The following is a 22,966-nucleotide window of genomic DNA, read 5'->3' as shown; positions in this document are numbered from 1 at the left end:
TACTTTTTTTTTTTTTTTTTTTTTTTTTTTTTTTCAAATTTTGCACATCTCAATATATGGGTATTTTTTTGTTATTTCTGGAAAAAAATGTGATACTACATTTATCAACGGACTATAAAACTTCATACAACAGATGTAACAAATGTTCAAACTGGTTCAGTATCTTGTCCAAGTCTCCTTCAGCATGGAGTCTGTCCTGGTCGGGGATTGAACCGGCGACGGCTGCAGACTGTCAGGAACATTAGTGGTAGTGGCGCCCTCTTGTGGCCAACAGGGGAAATGCAAGTTTAATTCTGTGCGTGCAGCAGAGCACCGGGCCGGACTCGAACCTCCATGCAGACTGTCAGACACATGAATCTCAGTTTTTACAACAGTAGTGGCGCCCTCTAGTGGCCAATAGGGGAAAATCACTCTTATTTCCGTGGCCGAGAGGTTAGAGAACCGGGCTTGTGACCGGAGGGTCGCTGGTTCGAGTCTCAGGACTGACAGATGAAGGACTAAATTGACCTCCAACTGCTCCAACAAGCGACCCTCGAAACCAGCGATAACTCACCTCTCGGCCACGGAAATAAACGTGAATTGCCACAAGAGGGCGCCACTACTTTTTCAAAAACTTCATGCATGAGTCTGACAGTCTGCATGGAGGTTCGGGTCCGGCCCGGTGCTCTGCTGCATGTCTCCATCTCTCTCTGTCTCTGTCTCTGTCACATGAAGATGAAAATAACTAGAAACATTGGCTTCATTTATAAAGTGTGAGATTTTTTACACAAAGTGTCACATAAAGCTGAAAAATGCCTGAAAATGTCTTTAAACCAAAACAAGCTGAGTGAGTCCTGCAGCAGCTGAGAGCATTTCGAAATATGATGTTTTTTCTGTTATTTCTGGAGACGCCACTCTACTACATGTATCAGCAGACTATAATTGGACAATTTTTTTTTTAAACATTTTTAGCGATTTTAAAATTTCATTTTTGACAAAAATCGACATGCTATTAGTATGACTTTTTTTTTTTTTTTTTTTTTCAAATTTTCACATCTCAAAATATGGTGTGTTTTTGTTATTTCTGGAAAAAATGTGATACTACATTTATCAACAGACTATAAAACTTCATACAACAGATGTCCCACATGTTCAAATTGGTCTCCTTCAGCACGGAGTCTGTCCTGGTCGGGGATCGAACCCACGACGGCTGCAGACTGTCAGGAACATTAGTGGTAGTGGCGCCCTCTTGTGGCCAACAGGGGAAATGCAAGTCTAATTCTGTGCGTGCAGCAGAGCACCGGGCCGGACTCGAACCTCCATGCAGACTGTCAGACTCATGAATGAAGGTTTTGAAAAAGTAGTGGCGCCCTCTTGTGGCCCTTAGAGGAAAATCACCTTTATTTAAATAACTAGAAACATCATTAAAAACTAAACATTGCAGGTGCAGGTCGCCATTTGTAAAAGTCTTCCTGCACTTGTGTTCCTCGTCCAGCAGGAGGCGCTGTTCGTCCCTCCATGAGAGGCTCAGATGATCTGAAGGTCGCTGGTTCGATCCCCGACCAGGACAGACTCCATGATGGAGGAAACTTGGACAAGATACTGAACCAGTTTGCACAATGCAACATTTTTTGTATGAAAGTAGAGTTAAAGTGACTAGAAAGGTGCTACAACCTGTCTCTGTCATAGAAAGTTGAAAATTAACTAAAAATATCTTTAAAAACAAATAAATTCTGACGCCAACTCATGATGAGAATGTTTGTTTGTATGTCAGTCAACAGGAAGATGAGCTTGTTGTGTCTCCCTCTGCTGGCCAGGAGAGAGAATACACTTAAAGCACATTGGCTTCATTTATAAAGTGTGAGATGTGAGTCAAAAAGTGTCACATAAAGCTGAAAAATGCCTTAAAAATGGTCTTATGATACATACATATTATGATACATATTAGAGCATTTTGTGGCCAGAAATCACAAAAAAAACGCCATATTTTGAGATGTCCAGAATTTGAAGGAAAAAAAAAAAGTCATACTATAGCATGTCGATTTCTGCCAAAAAAAAGGTCAAATTTTAAAATGCCTTAAAATGCTTTAAATGGTCTTATTATAGTCTGATGATACATATTAGAGCATAATAGGACCATAAATCACAAAAAATACCATATTTTGACATTTAAAATTAAAAAATTTAATTTTTCAAACTGCCTGAATTTCTCAAACTGGTCTTATTATAGTCTGTTGATGCATGTAGTAGAATATTTCCCCAGAAATAACAAATATCAGCATGCTTTGAGCTGTTTCTCTGCTCCACTCAGCTCTGACAGACAACATCAACAACCTGTCTCCTCTGCTTCTTCTTCAGGTGTGTTGGAGGTTGGCAGACAGCGACCTGGAGCAGCAGCGCCCCCCTCTGGTGGTCTGGAGGAGGAGCACACTGCTACGATGGGACACTTTTCTCTCATTTCATCATTTAGAAGCTACATATTTAAAACCAGAGCTCACCCACACACTGGAGTAGTATGTATTTTTCCAGAAATAACAAAAAAAAGACCATATTTTGAGGTGTCCAAAATGAGAGAAAAAAGTCAGACTATAGCATGTCGATTTGTGTCAAAAAGTTAAAATGCCTAAATATGCTTAAAATGTTTTTTTCTATAATCTGTTGTGACATATCAGAGCATAATGTGGCCAGAAATAACAAAAAACACCATATTTTGAAATGTCCAAAATTTGAAGGAAAAAAAAAAGTCATACTATAGCATGTCGATTTCTGTCAAAAAAAGGTCAAATTTGAAAATGCCTAAAAATGCTTTAAATGGTCTTATTATTATAGTCTGATGATACATATTAGAGCATAATAGGACCATAAATCACAAAAAAAACACCATATTTTGAGATGTCCAAAATTTGAATTTTGAAAAAAAAGTCATACTATAGCATGTCGATTTTTTTCGGGAAAAAATCATAAATTTTTTAAATGCCCCGAAACTTTCAAAATGTTCTTATTATAGTCTGTTGATACATGTAGTAGGGTGGCTTTTCCAAAAATAACAAAAAACACCATATTTTAAGGTGTCCAAAATCTGAAAAAAAAGTCGTACATGTCGATTTTTGTCAAAAAAGGTCAAATTATAAAATGCCTAAAATGCTTTAAATGGTCTCATTATAGTCTGTTGATACATATTAGAGCATTATGTGACCAGAAATAACATAAAACACCATATACTGAGATGTCCAACATGTGATTAAATGTCCTGTGTGGTGTTGTGATGTGTGGAGCAGAGAAACATGTGACAGGGAGGAGAACCCATAGACTGTCTATGAGATAAATAAGGGAGAAACTCTCTGAACTAACTCAGATAATAACCAGAGTTACCAGCTGTGTGTTGTCAGTGTGGCGTCTTTTTAGATTATTTTAGATTATTTTAGATTTTTTTAGATTATTTTAGATGAGATAGAGTGTTCAGCTCATTACTGGAGGTGAAGTGAGATAACAACAGGTCAGAGCTGCTCTCAGCTGCTGCACCACTCACTCAGCTTCTGCTGCTTTAAACACATTTATCAGCTTCATCTCACACTTTATAAATAAGCCAATGTGCTTTAAGGTAATTCTCTCTCGTGGCCAGCAGAGGGAGACACAACAAGATCATTTTATTATTGACTGACATACAAACAAACATTCTCATCATGAGTTTATGGTCTCAGTCTTTAGTTTAAGGATTCTTTAATTTAAAGAAGGATTCTCATTTAATAAATTATCTTCCAATTCAGACTAAAACAGACGACCTGGTGAGACAACAATATGATGAGGGGTTTTTTTAAAGTTTTGCACACAAACTGAGACAGAGAGCAGTGAATGTAACTCATTCTTTAACGTGATTTCCCCCTAGCGGCCACAAGAGGGCGTCACCACTGTTGTAAAAACTAAATGCATATGTCTGTCTCTGTCTCTGTCACATGAAGCTAAAATATTGGCTTCATTTATAGTGTGAGATGTGTGTCACAAAGTGTCACATGAAGCTGAAAAATGCCTGAAAATGTGTTTAAACCAACAGAAGCTGAGTGAGTGGTGCAGCAGCTGAGAGCAGCTCTGACCTGTTGGTACTGACGTCACCTCCAGTAATGAGCTGAACACTCTATCTCATCTAAAATCATCTAAAATAATCTAAAAAAAATCTAAAATAATCTAAAATAGTCTAAAAAGACGCCACAATGACAACACACAGCTGGTAACTCTGGTTATTATCTGAGTTAGTTCAGAGAGTTTCTCCCTTATTTATCTCATAGACAGTCTATGGGTTCTCCTCCCTGTCACATGTTTCTCTGCTCCACACATCACAACACCACACAGGACATTTAATCACATGTTGGACATCTCAGTATATGGTGTTTTATGTTATTTCTGGCCACACTGTGCTCTAATATGTATCAACAGAGTATAATCAGACCAATTTTAAATATTTTTAGGCATTTTAAAATTTGACCATTTTTGACAAAAAACAACATGCTATAGTATGACTTTTTTCAAATTTTGCACAGCTCAAAATATGGTGTTTTTCTGTTTTTTTCTGAAAAAAAAATCTACTGCATGTATCAACAGACTATAATAAGAACATTTTGAGAGTTTCAGGCTGTTTGAAAATGTTGTGACTTTTTCCTGAAAAAAATCGACATGCTATAGTATGACTTTTGTTTTTGTTTTCTTCAAATTTTCTCAAAATATGGTGTTTTTTATTATTATTTATGGCCACATAATGCTCTAATATGTATCAACAGAGTATAATAAGACCATTTGAAGCATTTTTAGGCATTTTAAAATGTGACCATTTTTTGACAGAAATCGACATGCTCCTATATTAAAAAGAAAGCATGAAAATATAATGTTTGCACGTTCGCTTCGAGCTGGATTCGACAGAATTTAATTGTTGATGAACCATCACCTCTACATGTTTATTAAATATGTGATGAATCTGCTAACTGAGGCAGAAAACCGCTGCACACACACACACACACAGTACAGGAACCAGTTAGTGGTGAAACAAACCAGTAAGGACTCAACACGGGACGGGACCAGTCCTGTTTGTTTGCTAATAAACAACCAACCGAGCGGTTCATTCATCAATAAGACATAGAGGTGAAAGTTGTTCCTGTTGTTCTTTGTCTCTTGTGTTGATTGAAGCCTTCAATGACTCTGATCAGGACATTAAGAGGATGTTTTGGGGCAGATTGTCTCTTTAAAAGCAGCTGAAGGAGACTCAGGTGAGCTCCGTCATTAGAAACTGGATCAAAGGTAAAAGGTGTTTGTGTTGCTGTTAGCTGAAGCTTTCACACTCCCATCTTTAATATCTCTGTCAGATTAATAACTGATCATGTTGCTACTGTTGGTAGTTTGAAGAGGTTTCAGCTGTTTTCTGTCTCTCCACGTGGTTTTTACAGCGCTACATTGTTTCAATGTTTAGAGCAAAAAAAAAAACTCCTCAAGAGAGTAAAAACACTTTTATGCAGAAGTTTTTGGTGTTTGCATCAAGTTTTTCCATCCAGCAGAAATGTGTTGATGCAAAGAGGACCTTTGTGGGACGTTTTGACATAATCAGCATATAAATGATTGAGTTGTTGTCAGTCTGAAGACATTCCCTGCTGCTGTTTGAGACACGCCTCTCAATCTGAAATCCCTCTAAAACTTGTCTTTTTTTGGTAATTTTGTGTCCATTTTTGGCAATCTCATGTCTATTTTGGGCACTTTGTGTCTTTTTTTTTGGTCATTCTGTCTTTTTTGGTCATTTTGTGTCTTTTCTTGGTCATTTTGTGTATTTTTTGTTGTTGTTTTTTATGTCCATATCAGAAGTTATTCACTAAAAGAGTTTCCGTCTCCTGTTTGGAGCAAAAAAACTCCTCAAGAGAGTAAAAACACTCTCATGCAGAAGTTTTTGGTGTTTGCATCAAGTTTTTCCATCCAGCAGAAATGTGTTGATGCAAAGAGGACTTTTGTGTGACGTTTTGACATAATCAGCATATAAATGAAGAGTTATTGTGAGTCACAGCAGCAGACTGGATCAGTCTGAAGACATTCCCTGAGACACGCCTCTCAATCTGAAACTTTTCTTGGTCATGTTGTATCTTTTTTTGGTCATTTCGTGTCTTTATTGGCCATTTTACATCTTTTTTGGTCAAGTTGTGTCTTTTTTGTTGTTGTTTTTAATGTCCATATCAGAACTCATTCACTAAAAGAGTTTCCGTCTCCTGTTTGGAGCAAAAAAACACGTCAAGAGAGAGTAAAAACTTTAATGCAGTAAAGTTTTTGGTGTTTGCATGAAGCTTTTTCCATCCCAAGAGAAATGTGTTGATGCAAAGATGCTTTATGTTCACTGTTTGTTTACAACCTGTAGATGTTCACTGTTTGTTTCCAACCTGTAGTCATGTATCGTTGTTTTACTGCAGAGTTAACCTCACAGAGCCTCCATTCATTCTCATGAGGAGAAAAGCTCCAGCTGCTGACCATGCACTTCTCTAAGAAAGTTCATATTAATAAAAAATAATATAGCTCATATACCACACATTTAGTTCAGCCTGTTATTTCATGTAACCCTGAATATATATAGACATGGAAAAAAATATTAGACCTTGTTTTTCTTCAATTCCTTGTTCATTTTAATGTCTGGTGCAACTAAAGGTTCATTTGTTTGGAGAGCTGTCTGTCTCCACTGACTCTTGTCTCTCTGCAGCTCTTCTCCACCAGGCGGCGCCACTCTGAGTCTCAGAGACCAGAAGATCCTGATCCGGATCATCATGAACCTGCTTTGAGACGCTGTGATGTCATCACTCCTCCATCTTGGACTGGAACAAGGTAACCAGTGCACATGCTCAGCTGCTGACCAACACACCAGGAACATCTTTAGATGTGCTGCAAACCTCCTGCAGGACTAAACTGAGTAGAATCTGGAGGTTAAAGGTCACTGTTACGCTCCACATGTGTTAGTTACCTTCAGGAAGACTTTGTAGATCAGCTGCTCGTCACCTCACTCACTAAATGTGGCTCGTTGGGAGGAAAAGTGTTGTTTAACAGACAATCTGAAGTCTTTTATTCTGTTTATTGTGTGTAAAAAGTCTCCACAAAGTTTATTTGGCTCTGAAATTTGAGGTAATTAAGAAAAAACAAGTTAATGTCTTTGATTTATGTTGTAATCACAAAGTTGGCTTTGTAAATAATGATTTTAGGCTTTTCTTGTGTTTTTTTGATGTTTTTAATTTTTAATAACTTTTTTTTTTTTTATGAGTCCTCCTCTCGGGTTAACAACATATAGAAGTTCCGATTTTAACTTAGTGTGAAAGAGATGGCACAATGGGAGTATAAGGGGTTGGAGTGCCAGATGTCAGTGGTTCAAGACCTGGTACTGCTTTAAGTCAGAATTTTGGTGAAAGTGGGCGTGGTTATGCTAATTAGGGGGTGTGGCTTTTGAAAAAAAAAATAGTATGAGTTTGGTTGCGTGTATTCCTCCTCCTTCCTTCCCCTCTGTCCTCCTCTCCTTCCTTGATCCTCCTCCAGTGTGTCTCCTTGTTTCCTTTGCTTGAGTCCTTTTGAGTTTCCGTTGGTGAGTCCTTTGAGATCCAGTGGGGTTTGAACCGATGTTCTCCTTGGTGTGAAGTCCATGTGTTATCCATTGAGCTGTGGCTCCGAGGCTTATAGTTGTCGTTTACTCCTATTAGTGCTTAATTTCAGAGGACAAACTGATAATAGTTTCAGGAGGGGATTGAACTCACAACCTTCTGCTCTCTGTAGCAGTGTTTATCCTCTATGCTACGGGAGAGATGCAGTGACAGGTGGCGTGTGGTATGATGACTGCACCAGAAGGTATAGAAGCACACAAACAAAAGAAGAGTTTCAGCTGGGACTTGAACCAAGAACCTTTGGATTGCAAACCCAACAATATTACCACTAAACCACAGTGGATATGCAACAGCAGGTGGAATGTAAAGTAGTCTGTCAGCAGAAAGTAGTGAAGTCAAACTGAAAATAATAGTGTAAGGTGGGGATTGAACTCACAACCTTCTGCTTCCTGTAGCAGGGTTTATCCTCTACACTACTAGCAGAGATATTTTGACAGGTGGCGTGTGTTTTGATGAATGCACCAGAAGGTATAGAAGCACACAAACAGAAAAAGAGTTTCAGCTGGGACTTGAACCAGGAACCTTTGGGTTACAAATCCAACAATATTACCACTAGACCACAGTGGAGATACAGACAGCAGGTGGAATGTGAAAAATATTCTGCCAGCAGGAAGAAGTGAAGTCGAAAAGTTTCAGGCTGGATTTGAACCCAAAACTTTAGACACCATGCGTCAGCAACATTTCCCCTTCACCACAATGGACAAAAGCTCTTAAAGTGAAATTGTGTTTTGTAGTGAGACGTAATCAGAAAGGTTAAAAAAAATGTTTGACATCTTGCCTCAAAAACATGTTGCTGCAATCCACAAGTTTTCACAAATCACAGATAGTTTCCTTCCAGTTTATATCCATGAAAAAAAATGAAAACAGAACCAACGAGACTGGATTTAAACCAAGAACCTTCAGGTCCAGGACCCTTGACATGTCCACTACACCAGAGGAACACAGGAAGTATATTAGAAGATATAAGAAGATATTCTTGTTGAACTGATGAATGCACCAGGAGGTTTCGAAGCAATCAAACAGAAAATTATTTTCAGCTGGGATATGATCCAAGAATCTCCAGATTGGGAACCCAATGACATTTCCACTATACCACTGTGGAACAATGCATTTGGTCTAGGTGACACTCTTAATTGCACTGGGAGGTATTGAAGCAAACAAACAGAAAAAGAGTTTCAGGTGGGATTGGAACCAATGTTCTTCAGGTTGAGGACTCATGACTATACAACTACACCACAGCAGAGATGCAGATAATAGGAGGAAAGTGAATGATATAGTTTCAGCAAGTAATTATTGAAGTGGATGGGTAGAAAAGGAGGTTTTAGGCTGGATTTGAACACACAACCTTCAGGTGCAGGATCCTTGACATGTCCACTACACCAGAGGAACACAGGAAGGACACTGAGCTGTTCCTAACTTGATGTCATGAATGCAGCAGGAAGTCTCAAGAGGACAAACTGAAAAAAAAAAAAGGAATTATGCTGGATTTGAACCCAGAACCTGATGCATTATGGACTGGAACTTTTCCACTAGACCACAGAGGAGACACTGGATTTTTTTTTTTTTTGATACAGAATCATGCAGTTAGAAATATTAAACATTTGGTTGATTGATTGAAAACGTTCACAAGTTTGTGTCACAGTTTTTCTCCAGTTTATATCCATCATAGAGATGATAGAAATATATATATATATATATATATATATGTGTGTGTGTGTGTGTGTGTGTGTGTGTGTGTGTGTATGTGCCTGACAGCCTCAATTTCTCATTAAAAAGACATCTTAGAATAGACGATCTTTGATTTGTAGTTCTTTAAAAGATCTTTGAAAAAAATCACAAATCAAAGATCCTTAATTCTAAGATGTCGTTTTAATGAGAAATTGGCGGAAAAGACGTACAGAATAGAGGATCTTTGATTTGTGACTTTTTTCAAAGATCTTTGATAATATAAAAAACTACAAATACAAAGATCGTCTATTCTGAGCTGTCTTTTTAATGAGAAATTGATGCTGTCAGGCACATATACATACATATATGTATATGTGCATCTTAGAATAGACGATCTTTGTATTTGTAGTTTTTTTATATCATCAAAGATCTTTGAAAAAAGTCACAAATCAATGATCCTCTACTCTTTATGTCTGTGAAAGAGACAAAAGGAGGGACAGTGCCTTCTGCTGGACGACTGCAAGAATACAAATCTGTATTCAGACTCTCTGCCTCGACTTTCACACACTGGCATCAAACTCCTGCTTCCTTATGTTAATTAACTTATTTAATGGTGCATAAGTAAAGGAGACATTTCATTAAAGAATTACGAATAAAACAACTTTTGGTCCAAACACTCAGCAGAACTTCTGTGCCTTCTTGTTTATTTTTAAAAAGGGTTTCTAACTTTATAAATACATATTTGAATTTTATTCATTCATAAAAATAGTGTTCATGAATTAATTTACATCCTTAACGAGCTGTTTGGTATTTGAGATGACTGAAAACTGAGCAGCCTGGAATCAAACCAACAACCTTCAGGTGCAGGATCCTTGACATGTCCACTACTCCAGAAGAACACAGGAAGGAAACTGTGCTGTTCCTAACTTGTTGTCATGAATGCAACAGGAAGTCTCAAGAGGACAAACTGAAAAAAAAAAAGATTTATGCTGGATTTGAACGCAGAACCTGCTGCATTATGGACTGGAACTTTTCCACTAGACCACAGAGGAGACACTGGATTTATTTTATATTTTTTGACACAGAATCATGCAGTTAGAAATATTAAACATTTGGTTGATTGATTGAAAACGTTCACAAGTTTGTGTCACAGTTTTTCTCCAGTTTATTTCCCTCATAGAGATGATATTTATATATGTGTGTGTGTGTGTGTGTGTGTGTGTGTGTGCCTGACAGCCTCAATTTCTCATTAAAAAGACATCTTAGAATAGATGATCTTTGTATTTGTAGTTCTTTAAAAGATCTTTGAAAAAAAAATCACAAATCAAAGATCCTTAATTCTAAGATGTCGTTTTAATGAGAAATTGGCGAAAAAGACGTACAGAATAGAGGATCTTTGATTTGTGACGTCTTATACAAACATATAAAACGTGTCTTAAAAAGGCATAAAGAATAGACGATCTTTGTATTTGTAGTTTTTTATATTATCAAAGATCTTTGAAAAAAGTCACAAATCAATGATCCTCTATTCTTTATATCTTTTTAATGATAAATTGTGGCTGCCAGGCACATTTACTTCTAGTCTAGTTTATTCTGATGGATTCAGCAGGAAGTTTATCCAGACAAACACTCAGCAGTCTTCATGTCTTTTGTTCATAATGATGAAGTTTATTTCTAAATGTGTGTTGTTCCTGCAGGCGTCTGATCCAGAGGACGAGTCAGCAGGTTGGACCAACACATGGCTCACTGCCGTCAGCTGGAAGATCCAACAGCTTCATCAATCATTTACCTTTTATTCATGCATTCATAGTTTTATTCATCCTGTGAAAGAGACAAAAGGAGGTACAGCGCCTTCTGCTGGACGACTGCAAGAATACAAATCTGTATTCAGACTCTCTGCCTCGACTTTCACACACTGGCATCAAACTCCTGCTTCCTTATGTTAACTAACTTATTTAATGATTCATAAGTAAAGGAGACATTTATTTAAAGAATTACGAATAAAACAACTTTTGGTCCAAACACTCAGCAGAACTTCTGTGCCTTCTTGTTTATTTTTAAAAAGGGTTTCTGTCTTTATAAATGCATATTTGAATTTTATTCATTCATAACAATTGTGTTCATGAATTAATTTACACCCTTAACGAGCTGTTTGGTAGTTGAGATGAAAACTGAGCAGCCTGGATTCAAACCAACAACCTTCAGGTGCAAGATCCTTGACATGTCCACTATACCAGAGGAACACAGAAATTAAAATTCTTGTTTGAAATGATGATTGCACCAGGAGGTTTTGAAGTAATCAAACAGAAAATTATTTTCAGCTGGGATTGGAACCAATGTTCTTCAGGTTGAGAACCCATGACTGTACCACTACACTACAGCAGAGATGAAGGTAAGAGGTAGCACGTGAATTACATAGTTTCAGCAGTAATTATTGAAGTGGATGGGTAGAAAAAGAGGGTTTCAGGCTGGATTCAAACCAACAACCTTCAGGTGCAGGACCCTTGACATGTCCACTCATCCAGAGGAAAACAGGAAGGAAACTGAGCTGTTCCTAACTTGTTGTCATGAATGCAGCAGGAAGTCTCAAGAGGACAAACTGAAAAAAGTTTTCAAACTGGATTTGAACCCAGAACCTTCTGAACCATGTACTGGAACATTTCCACTAGACCGAGAGGAAACTCTGGACATCTTTCTCTCTTTTTGAGACAGAATCATGCAGTTAGAAATATTAAACATTTGGTTGTTAGATTGAAAATGTTCACAAGTTTGTGTCACAAACAGTTTTCCTCCAGTTTATTTCCATCACAGAGACGATAGAAACTGATATTTATCAAAGATCAATGCTGGATTCAAACCTGTGACCTTTAGGTCCAGGACCCTTGACTCTTCAAGCCAGAAAAGTTTGACTTCAGACTTTGACCCAGAAACTCTCAAAATGGTCTTATTATAGTCTGTTGATACATATTAGAGCATTATGTGGCCAGAAATCACAAAAAAACTCATATTTTGAGATGTCCAAAATTTTGAAGAAAAACAAAAAGTCATACTATAGCATGTCGTATTTTTTCGTGAAAAGGTCATAAAAATTTTAAATGCCCCGAAACTTTCAAAATCGTCTTATTATAATCTGTTGATACATATAGTAGAATATTTTTCCTGAAATCATAAAAAAACACCATATTGTGAGACGTCCAAAATGTGAAAAAAGTCATACTATAGCATGTCGAAATTTTCAAATATGGTCAAATTTTAAATATGCTTAAAATGGTTTTATTATAGTCTGTTGATACATATTAGAGCATTTTGTGGCCAGAAATCACACAAAAAACACCATATTTTGAGAAAATTTTAAATTTGAAAAAAAGTCATACTATAGCATGTCGATTTTTTTGTGAAAAAGTCATAACATTTTAAATGCCCCGAAACTCTCAAAATGTTCTTATTATAGTCTGCTGATGCATGCAGTAGGCTGGCTTTTCCTGAAATAACATAAAAACATCATATTTTGACATCAAAATGACAAAAAAAAGTCATACTATAGCATGTCGTTTTTTGTCAAAAATGGTGAAATTTTAAAATGCCTTAAAATGACTTTATTATAGTCTGTTGATACATATTAGAACATAATTTGTCCATAAATGACAGAAAATTACATATTATGGGATTTAGAAAAATTGGACAGAAACTAAAAAGTCATACTATAGCATGTCGTTTTTTGTTAAAAATGATAAAAATGACTTTTGATACATGTTAGAACATACTTTGTCCATAAATGACTCAGACAACAAGATTGCAAATCATTTATTTTGATTTTTAATACCTACAAAGTATGTTTTTGATGAATAATCGTGATGAAAACAGATTGATTGATTCAAGCTGCTGATATCTAAAATAAAACTTCTCTCAGTAACGAGGTTTAAACACTTTACTGTTTTAAGGCAAACTGGGACTGAAAGTATAAAGAGGTGCAGCAGCTGGCGGAGACTCTCCTCTGATTGGATAAAAACAGTACAAAAGGTTTGTAAATCAACATTCAGAAACAGTTTGATTGGTTCTGAGGATCATCAGACCTGCAGAACGAGGCACTTGTTGGTCTCTGAAGCTTTTAAAGGCCGTTTGATTTCTTCTGAGCAGCAACGTGAACATCCATAAATACCGAGCGGAGAATAAATAGAGTCTGTACAGCAGCGGCTGCAGTGTGCGTGGTTGGTTCGCCACCCCGGCGTCCGTCTCTCTCCGAGTCTCTCCGAGTCTCTCCGAGTCTCTTCTCCGTGTCTCTCCGTGTCTCTCCGTGTGGACTGATGAGGCCTCGCGGTGCGTTCAGGGCCCAGCGGGGCCGGAGGGATCGGGGGCGCTGCGTCCCCGGAGCGTCTCTAAAGCGGTCAGAGTCTCGGAGCTCAGAGCGCCGTCTCAAAGATGACCAGGCTGCCGTCGGACGTCTCCGCGTGGCCGTTGGACACGTTGGGACGAGTCGAGCTGTCGAACGCCTGCAGGGACACAAGGACACGAGGACACGAGGACAAGACAGGACAGGAGGACACGTCAGGACACGAGGACAGTCAGGACGATCAATAACTAGTTAATATGATTATGTGATGATCAATGAAGATGAACAGCTTCATTTCTGTCCTTTTCTCTCTAAACACAGAAGAACATTTAAGTGTCTCTGGTGCCCTCTAGTGGTTCTAGATGGTCACGTTTCTGAATTTTGAATGTCTTTTTTGTCATTTTGTGTCTTTTTTGTCATGTCGAATGACCAAAAAAAAAGACACAAAATTATTAAAAAAAGACAAAATTACCAAAAAAAGTATTTAAAGGGACCTTCCACACACAAAACGGTAAAGTGCCATTCATATAAAACTCACATTAAACTTTCATACCATGACCAAAAAAATACACAAAATTATTCAAAAAAGAGACAAAATGACCAAAAAAGACACAAAATGACCAAAAAAAGACAGAATTACCAAAAAAGACACAAAATCATTAAAAAATACATACAATTATTAGAAAAGGACAAAATTAGACAAAATTACCAAAAAAAAAAGACACAAAATTACAAAAAAAAAAGAAGACAAAATTACCCCAAAAAAAGGCACAAAATTACAAAAAAAGACAAAATTAAAAAATAAATAAATAAAAGACAAAATTACAACAAAAAAAAGACACAAAATTACAAAAAAAAGACAAAATGATTTTAAAAAAAGACACAAAATTACAAAAAAGGGACAAAATTACAAAAAAAGAAGACAAAATTATTTTTAAAAAAAAGACAAAATTATATATATAAAAAAAAAGACAAAATAAAAAAAAAAAAAGACAAAATTACCAAAAAAAGGTGGGGGCCACAAAATATTGTCACGAGGGCCGCAATTGGCCCGCGGGCCGCGAGTTTGAGACCCCTGGTCTAAAGCCTGTACATTCTCTGGTTAAAGCCTCAGTAGCAGAACAAACGTTTCTCTCTGAGCTGTTTCTCTGGTTTAAAGTGTCTCTGACCTGTTTGGCGGCGTCCAGCAGCGCGGCCGCCTCCTGCTTCCCCGTCTGCTGCACCATCTTGTAGAAGATCCCGTCCTCGTCCTGCAGCAGAGTGAACGGCTCGTCGTAGGCCTGGATCCTGCCCGCATCCAGGACCTGCACCAGGACCAGGGTTCAGATCATTACACCTTCTAACTGACACAAACTGAGTCTCACATCCTTCAAAGTTACAACAATCTCCTCCTAGCAGATTGTTTGAAAATATAATAATTCTGCATCAATCCAAATGCAAACAACAGAATGAAACCAGATCTTTCTGCACAGAAAAACTCTTTGAGATTCCAGTAAACTGGATCTGAAGCATCAATCTAAACAGCTTTGTTCCCCTGAAGGGTCTCTGGTGCCCTCTAGTGGTTCTAAAGGTTTCTGACATCCAGTGTGAGGAAATGGTTCAGTAGTTTGGCTGAACTGGAGCTCTTGGTTTCTGCTTCACTTAGTGTGACTAAATAGACTGCAAGCTTAACAACGTGTGACTGACCAGGATCCTGTCGCTGTCGATGATGGTGTTGATGCGGTGAGCGATGGTCAGAACGGTACACTCTCTGAACTTCTCACGGATCGTCTTCTGGATCAGACCGTCCGTCCTGCAAAGACAAAACATCAGAGACATCAGAGACATCAGAGACACAGAGGCAGGAAGTTTACCAGACACAGTGCAGTGAATCAAACCTCTCATCAAGTTAAAATTCCCCCAAGAAGTCAAAAATGAACATGACTGGCATTCCTGCACACAAACAGGGTGAATATTTAGTAGATAAGGATATTTTTATCTGCAAGATAGAACATTTCCTCCATATTTTAAGATGTTCAACTGAGAATATATAATATGACTCATTTAACATTATAATAATAAACTGGAATTTGAAGGGTTATAATTCTGGAAATTAATTCATATTTAGTGGAGATGACAAGCACTGAAGTTGGGTGAATTGGAGAATAATAGTAATGCAGAACTTTAAGGCCGTTTCTTGGTGCAGACGTTGTTTAAATGGGTGCATAAGAGGTTCTTAATCCCTCTTTTATGGACCTATTTATGGTCCTTTTGTGTCTTTCTATGGTCCTTTTGTGTCTTTTTGTCCTTTCTTGGTCCTTTTTTTGTTATTTTGTGTCTTTTTATGGTCCTTTTGTGTCTTTTTTTGTCAATTTTGTGTCTTTTTTTGGTCCTTTTGTGTCCTTTCTTGGTCATTTTGTGTCTTTTTATGGTCCTTTTGTGTATTTTTGTCCTTTTTTTGTCAATTTTGTGTTTTTTTTGGCCATTGTGTCTTTTTTTGTTTCTTTTTTTGGTCCTTTTGTGTATTTTTTTTGTCATGTTGTGTCTTTATGTCTTTTTTTGATCCTTTCGTGTATATTTGTGTCCTTTCTTGGTTTTCTTGGTTATTACAGTTGTTATTATGTTTCTGTCGTCTTGCAGCTTCAGAATCAAAGAGCCCAGAGAACCAGTTCTGGTCTTGAGGGTCCTGTTTCTGTACCTGGGGTCCACGTTGGCGGTGGCCTCGTCGATGACCAGGATGCGGTTCTTCCTGAGGACGGCTCTGGCCAGACAGACCAGCTGCCTCTGACCCACGCTGAAGTTAGAACCAGACTCAGCCAGGACCGTCTCCAGACGCCCCGGGAGGTCCTCCACCACCGACCGGAGCTGGACCTGAAGGAGACAGAGACCAGGACCAGGGTCAGACAGAGACCAGAGAGAAATAATCTTCTATAATTCTACAATGTCATTTAGCAGACGCTTTTATCCAAAGACACAAGACATAAATGGACAAAAACATTACTCAAAAAAAACACAAAATCCACTCACTGACTTTCCTAATGACTAACTTATTAATTAAAAAAAACAAAAAAAAAACGGCGTGGGATGGGAAACATAATTTGTCCATAAATGACAGAAAAACACCATTTTATGGGATTTAGAAAAATTGGACAGAAACTAAAAAGTCATACTATAGCATGTCGTTTTTTGTCAAAAATGGTCAAATTTTTAAATTGCTAATAATGCAAAAAACTGTCCAATTATAGCCTCTTGATACGTATTAGAGCACAATGTGTCCAGAAAGCACAAAAAAACACCAAATTTTGAGGTGTCCAAAATTTGAAATTTTTTTTTAAAAAGTCATACTATAGCATGTCGTATTTTTTCGTGAAAAAGTCACAAAAATTTAAATGCCCCGAAACTTTCAAAATTGTCTTATTATTGTCTGTTGATACATGAAGTAGAATATTTTTCCTGAATTCATAAAAAACACACCATATAATGTCGAGTCCAAAATTTGAAAAAAAAAGAGCATGTGGTTTTTTGTCAGAAATGGTGAACTTTAAAAATGCCTAAAATGACTTTATTAGTCTGTTGATACATATTAGAAGATAATTTGTCCATAAATGACAAAGCGGCGTCGGCTGGTCCTGACCTCCTCCAGAGCTCTCCACAGCTCCTCGTCTGTGTGCTGGTTGAACGGGTCCAGGTTCTTCCTCATGGAGCCTGTGAACAGAACCGGGTCCTGGAGAACAACAGGGGACGGTATTAGTTCATCTGTAGGTTCTTAATCCCTCTTTTATGGTCCTTTTGTGTATTTTTGTGTCCTTTATTGGTCATTTTGTGTCTTTTTGTGTCTTTTTATGGTCCTTTTGTGTCTTTTTTTGTCAATTTTGTGTCTTTTTATTGTTTTTTGGGTCCTTTTGTGTATTTTTGTGTCTTTTTTTCTCATGTTGTGTCTTTGTCATTTTGTGTCTTTTCTTGGTCATTTTGTGTCTTTTTTTGGTCCTTTTTATGGTCATTTTGTGTCTTTTTTGTAATTTTGTGTCTATTTTTGTCAATTTATGTCTTTTTTATTGTCATTTTGTGTCTATTTTTGTCATTTTGTTCTATTTTTGTCAATTTATGTCTTTTTTATTGTCATTTTGTGTCTATTTTTGTCATTTTGTGTCTATTTTTTGTCATTTTGTGTCTTTTTATGGTAATTTTGTGTCTATTTTTTTTTATAATTTTGTGTCTTTATTGCTGAGAGTCATTTTCTATATGGAATGAGTCAGTTGTGTTGTGTTGTGTTGTGTTGTTGTCTGTCTGTCAGCAGACTGACCTGAGGGATGATGGACATCTTCATCCTGAGGTCGTGGAGTCCGATCTCTGATGTGAGGACTCCGTCGATGTAGATCTTCCCCTGAGGTTCAGCCAGCCGGAACAGAGCCGACACCAGAGAGCTTTTACCGGCTCCGGTCCGCCCCACGATGCCCACCTGGTTATTACAGCACAAATATACATTATATCATATACACGGGGCAATATTCACCTACTTTTATCACACAACACGTCTCCTTTAGAATAAAAGGAAGAAAACCTCCAGAACAAACATTTCTCTGGAGATTTAACGACATTTAGTAGATTCCTCCTGCACGATATCATGTGATTTACATGTTTTATATCAATTAGAGTCAAATCTTAATCTTCAATTAGTCATTTTTTTTCATTAAGAACGTATGAAATCTGACCAGTTTTATTCTTAACTAGATTAACTCATTCATATCCTGATTTATACAAAATCTGGTTCATAGAAATGTGATTTTTTATGGCTTGAGACAATATTTTCTGATTTATGAAATGATGACTGACACACACACACACACAGACTGGAAATAATGTGCTGGAAATATATGCAAATGAGTGCATATTTAATGACCTCATTTGCATATCTACACAGAAACCTTGTTTTAAATTAAATAAACTGTGTAAGTTTCACACCTTCTCCCGGGGCCTGAACACACACACACACACACACACACACACACACACACACACAAATAAGACAAAAATGACCAAAAATACAAAAAATGACAACAAAAAAAAGACACAAAAGGACCAAAAAAGATACAAAATGATACAAAATGACACAAAAAGACCAAAAAATACAAAAAATTACAACAAAAAAGACACAAAATTACCAAAAAAAGACACAAAATGACCAAAAAAAGACACAAAATGACATAAAAAAGGACACAAAATGACCAAAAAATTACACAAAAGGACCAAGAAAAGACACACACACACACACACACACACTCAGCTGTGTGTTAATAATAATAAAGTGTGTTATTTCCTGGTGCTCTGTGTGTGTTTCTGACCTTCTCTCGCGGTCTGAACGTGGCCTTCATGTTCTTGAGGACGACGGGTCCGTCGGCGCTGTACGAGAAGCTGACGCCGTCGAAGGTGACCAGGCCGCGGCTCGGCCAATCAGGAGGAGGACGCTTCCCCGTCTCCCAGGGTGCTTCACTCTCCAGCTCCGTGTACTCCACCACGCGCTCCACAGACGTCATCTGAACCAGGAACATTAGATTATTAATATCTGAGACGGTAATTACACAAACTAATGTACAAATTATATGATTTCTATTAAAAAAGACTAAAAAAAAACAGCCGAAACTGGGCCAAGATGGACTATATGATAAAAATTTGATTAAAAAACATTTGAATTAATTAAAGAAATTGTATTGAATGAATAAAATCAACTGTATTTAATAGAAACTTTTTTTTTTATTTTGTGTCTTTCTATGGTCCTTTTGTGTCTTTTTTTGTCAATTTTGTGTCTTTTTTGTTTCTTTTTTTGTCAATTTTGTGTCTTTTTTTGTTTCTTTTTTTGGTCCTTTTGTGTATTTTTGTGTCCTTTCTTGGTCATTTTGTGTCTTTTTCTGGTCATTTAGAGTCTTTTTGGTAATTTTACATGTTTTTTTGTAATTTTGTGTCATTTTTGTCTTTTTTTGGTCATTTTGTGTCTTTTTTTTGTAATTTTACATGTTCTGTTTTTTGTAATTTTGTGCCCTTTTTTCTTTTTCTGGTCATTCTTGTCTTTTTTTGGTCATCTGGTCTTTTTGGTAATTTTACATGTTTTCTGGTCATTTTTGTCTTTTTTTGGTCATCTGGTCTTTTTGGTAATTTTACATGTTTTTTTGTCATTTTTTTTGTCATTTTGTGCCTTTTGTGGCATTTTGCGTCTTTTTCTTGTCATTTTTGTGTGTTTTTTTTGTCATCTTGTGTCTTTTTTTGGTCATAGATTTTTCACTTTTTTCATGCATAATTCATGCAAAACACTTAAGCGTGGCTTGTAAACCCACATTTAAAAAAAAACAACTCTATATGCTGAATTTTTAATGTTGTTTTGATGAAGTGTATGTGCTGTAGCACTTTGAGGTTATTTTATAATGTAAAGTGCATGAGAAATAAAATGTATTATTATTATATCTGAGCCGGTAATAATAAAAACAAATGTACAAATAGGATGTTTGTGTAGATTTCTATTAAAAAAGCCTAATAAAGAGCTATTTATGTAATATAAATTTGATAAAAAAATATTTAAATTAGTTAAAGAAATTATATATATATGAATCAAATTAAATATAAGAAATAGGAACATTTAGATTTCATGGAACTCTCCATGATTTTAAAAAAATCTATTATTTCAGCAATTTTAGCTAATAAAAAACTTTTTTTCATCATGCAATACAGGCCGTAATAAATCACATTATCATTCATAAATCAGCTGAAAACTGAAGTTGAAGACTTCTATAATCCAGACTGACTGCTATAATATGAATATATATTAATATAAATATATTCTCACCATGTTCTCGACCTCGGTGCTCTGTCTGACGCCCCACTGGAACATCCCCATCAGGGTGACGGCGTAACTCAGAGCCAGACCCACCGAGCCCGCATCCATCTCTAAACACAAACAACAACAAGAATAACATTACAGGGAGAGTTTATTATAATAAAAGATATTTAAGAACTCTTTAAGAGAATAAAACCATCCTCACGGTCTCGGAGCAGAACGCAGCCGAAGGTGGTGACGGTCACGAAGATGGCACAGATCCCATCCAGACGCATAGCGAACCAACGAGACGTGGTCAGGAACAGGAACCAGGCAGCTGAAAACACATTATTATTATTATTATTATTATTATTACTGGAACTGTCTGAGGATGTGTATGAAGCTCAAAAGCCAAAGTTGAGTCCGTTTTAGTGGAACTTGTTTGTTTGTTGCTTGTGAATCCTCCAACCAGAGACAGATTATTATTATTATTATTAATATTATTATTATTAATATTATTATTATTATTATCATTATTATTATTATTATTATCATCATCATTATTATTATCATTATTATTATCATCATCATCATCATCATTATTATTATTATTATCATCATTTTTATTATTATTATTACTGGAACCAGCGAGACGTGGTCAGGAACAGGAACCAGAGAGCTACAGGACCAGAGACACATTATTATTATTATTATTATTATTATTATTATTATTATTATTATTATTTAATACCCTCCAACCAGAGAATAGTTGTAAAAAACTTCCACGGTTTTCTTTATTTCCATGTTTACGTTTTCCTCCACCAAGAAGAAATAATCCTGCAGGTTTTTATCTCCTCAAACGTTCCCTCTGACCAACTAGAAATAGAAGTTTCACCCTGATCCAGACGAACCCAACAGACTGAAGCTTCTGGTACCTGAGTGGAGGTGAACAGTGGATGTGGTGATGGTACCTGAGTGAACAGTGGATGTGGTGATGGTACCTGAGTGCAGGTGAACAGTGTTGATGGTACCTGAGTGAACAGTGGATGTGGTGATGGTACCTGAGTGGAGGTGAACAGTGTTGATGGTACCTGAGTGAACAGTGGATGTGGTGATGGTACCTGAGTGGAGGTGAACAGTGTTGATGGTACCTGAGTGAACAGTGGATGTGGTGATGGTACCTGAGTGGAGGTGAACAGTGTTGATGGTACCTGAGTGAACAGTGGATGTGGTGATGGTACCTGAGTGGAGGTGAACAGTGTTGATGGTACCTGAGTGAACAGTGGATGTGGTGATGGTACCTGAGTGAACAGTGGGTGTGGTGATGGTACCTGAGTGAACAGTGGGTGTGGTGATGGTACCTGAGTGAACAGTGGGTGTGTGGATGGTACCTGAGTGAACAGTGGGTGTGTTGATGGTACCTGAGTGAACAGTGGGTGTGGTGATGGTACCTGAGTGAACAGTGGGTGTGGTGATGGTACCTGAGTGAACAGTGGGTGTGGTGATGGTACCTGAGTGGACAGTGGGTGTGTTGATGGTACCTGAGTGAACAGTGGGTGTGGTGATGGTACCTGAGTGAACAGTGGGTGTGGTGATGGTACCTGAGTGAACAGTGGATGTGGTGATGGTACCTGAGTGCAGGTGAACAGTGGGTGTGTTGATGGTACCTGAGTGAACAGTGGGTGTGGTGATGGTACCTGAGTGAACAGTGGATGTGGTGATGGTACCTGAGGGAACAGTGGATGTGGTGATGGTACCTGAGTGAACAGTGGATGTGGTGATGGTACCTGAGTGAACAGTGGATGTGGTGATGGTACCTGAGTGCAGGTGAACAGTGGGTGTGTTGATGGTACCTGAGTGAACAGTGGGTGTGTTGATGGTACCTGAGTGAACAGTGGGTGTGTTGATGGTACCTGAGTGAACAGTGGGTGTGGTGATGGTACCTGAGTGAACAGTGGATGTGGTGATGGTACCTGAGTGAACAGTGGGTGTGGTGATGGTACCTGAGTGAACAGTGGGTGTGGTGATGGTACCTGAGTGAACAGTGGATGTGGTGATGGTACCTGAGTGAACAGTGGGTGTGTTGATGGTACCTGAGTGAAGGTCCTGGTGAGCGTCGAAGGTTTTCTGGAACCTCTCCTCGGCTCCGAAGGCTCGGATCGTCCACAGACCCTGAAGAGACGAGGACAGGTGGGAGAAGACGGGACTCCGAGCTGCACACACACACACACACACACACACACACACAACATGACAACAACAGGTCAACAATATGACAACAACACGTCAACAACAGGTCAACAACAGGTCAACAACAGGTCAAAAAAATTTTCTCTGAAAATGTGAAGATTCTCACGAGAAAAGCTTGATGGAAACACCAACATTTTATGAAACTTTTTTAAAAATGTGCATAAACGTTTTTTTTACGCTCCCTTGAGGTGTTTTAGTCTTAATGCAGGACAGAACAGGAGATAAAAACTGTTTCTGTTAATAAGTTCTGACATCAAAGTCACATGACTAATCAGCTGTTTCCTCTGAAAGACT

General features: G+C 37.6%; 1 protein-coding gene and 1 long non-coding RNA gene across 2 annotated transcripts in view; one reads left to right on the top strand and one right to left on the bottom strand.

Annotated features, from left to right (window-relative positions):
• The first annotated feature begins 5,060 nt into the window (after positions 1-5,060).
• LOC131963056 (uncharacterized) lies at positions 5,061-11,456 on the top strand. Its single transcript, XR_009389997.1, has 3 exons — positions 5,061-5,265; positions 6,698-6,819; positions 11,006-11,456. It is a non-coding gene; the product is annotated as an uncharacterized LOC131963056 (long non-coding RNA).
• A 1,641-nt stretch (positions 11,457-13,097) lies between these two features.
• Positions 13,098-22,966, bottom strand: part of LOC131962970 (ATP-binding cassette sub-family C member 4-like) — a 57,870-nt gene continuing 48,001 nt past the window's right edge. Inside the window, exons 22-31 of the mRNA XM_059328087.1 lie at positions 22,516-22,635; positions 20,649-20,759; positions 20,453-20,553; positions 18,960-19,151; positions 17,921-18,076; positions 17,252-17,341; positions 16,316-16,488; positions 15,325-15,430; positions 14,808-14,942; positions 13,098-13,798 (exon numbers count right to left, since the gene is read on the bottom strand). Coding sequence (XP_059184070.1) covers positions 13,709-13,798; positions 14,808-14,942; positions 15,325-15,430; positions 16,316-16,488; positions 17,252-17,341; positions 17,921-18,076; positions 18,960-19,151; positions 20,453-20,553; positions 20,649-20,759; positions 22,516-22,635 — 1,274 coding nt within the window. The 3' untranslated portion in view covers positions 13,098-13,708. The remainder of the gene's footprint in view (positions 13,799-14,807; positions 14,943-15,324; positions 15,431-16,315; positions 16,489-17,251; positions 17,342-17,920; positions 18,077-18,959; positions 19,152-20,452; positions 20,554-20,648; positions 20,760-22,515; positions 22,636-22,966) is intronic.

The sequence above is a fragment of the Centropristis striata genome, chromosome 24 (genome assembly GCF_030273125.1).
Source record: "Centropristis striata isolate RG_2023a ecotype Rhode Island chromosome 24, C.striata_1.0, whole genome shotgun sequence".
NCBI lineage: Eukaryota > Metazoa > Chordata > Actinopteri > Perciformes > Serranidae > Centropristis > Centropristis striata.
The sequence above is the reverse complement of the archived record's forward strand: the minus strand, read 5'-3'. Positions and strand labels throughout refer to the sequence as shown.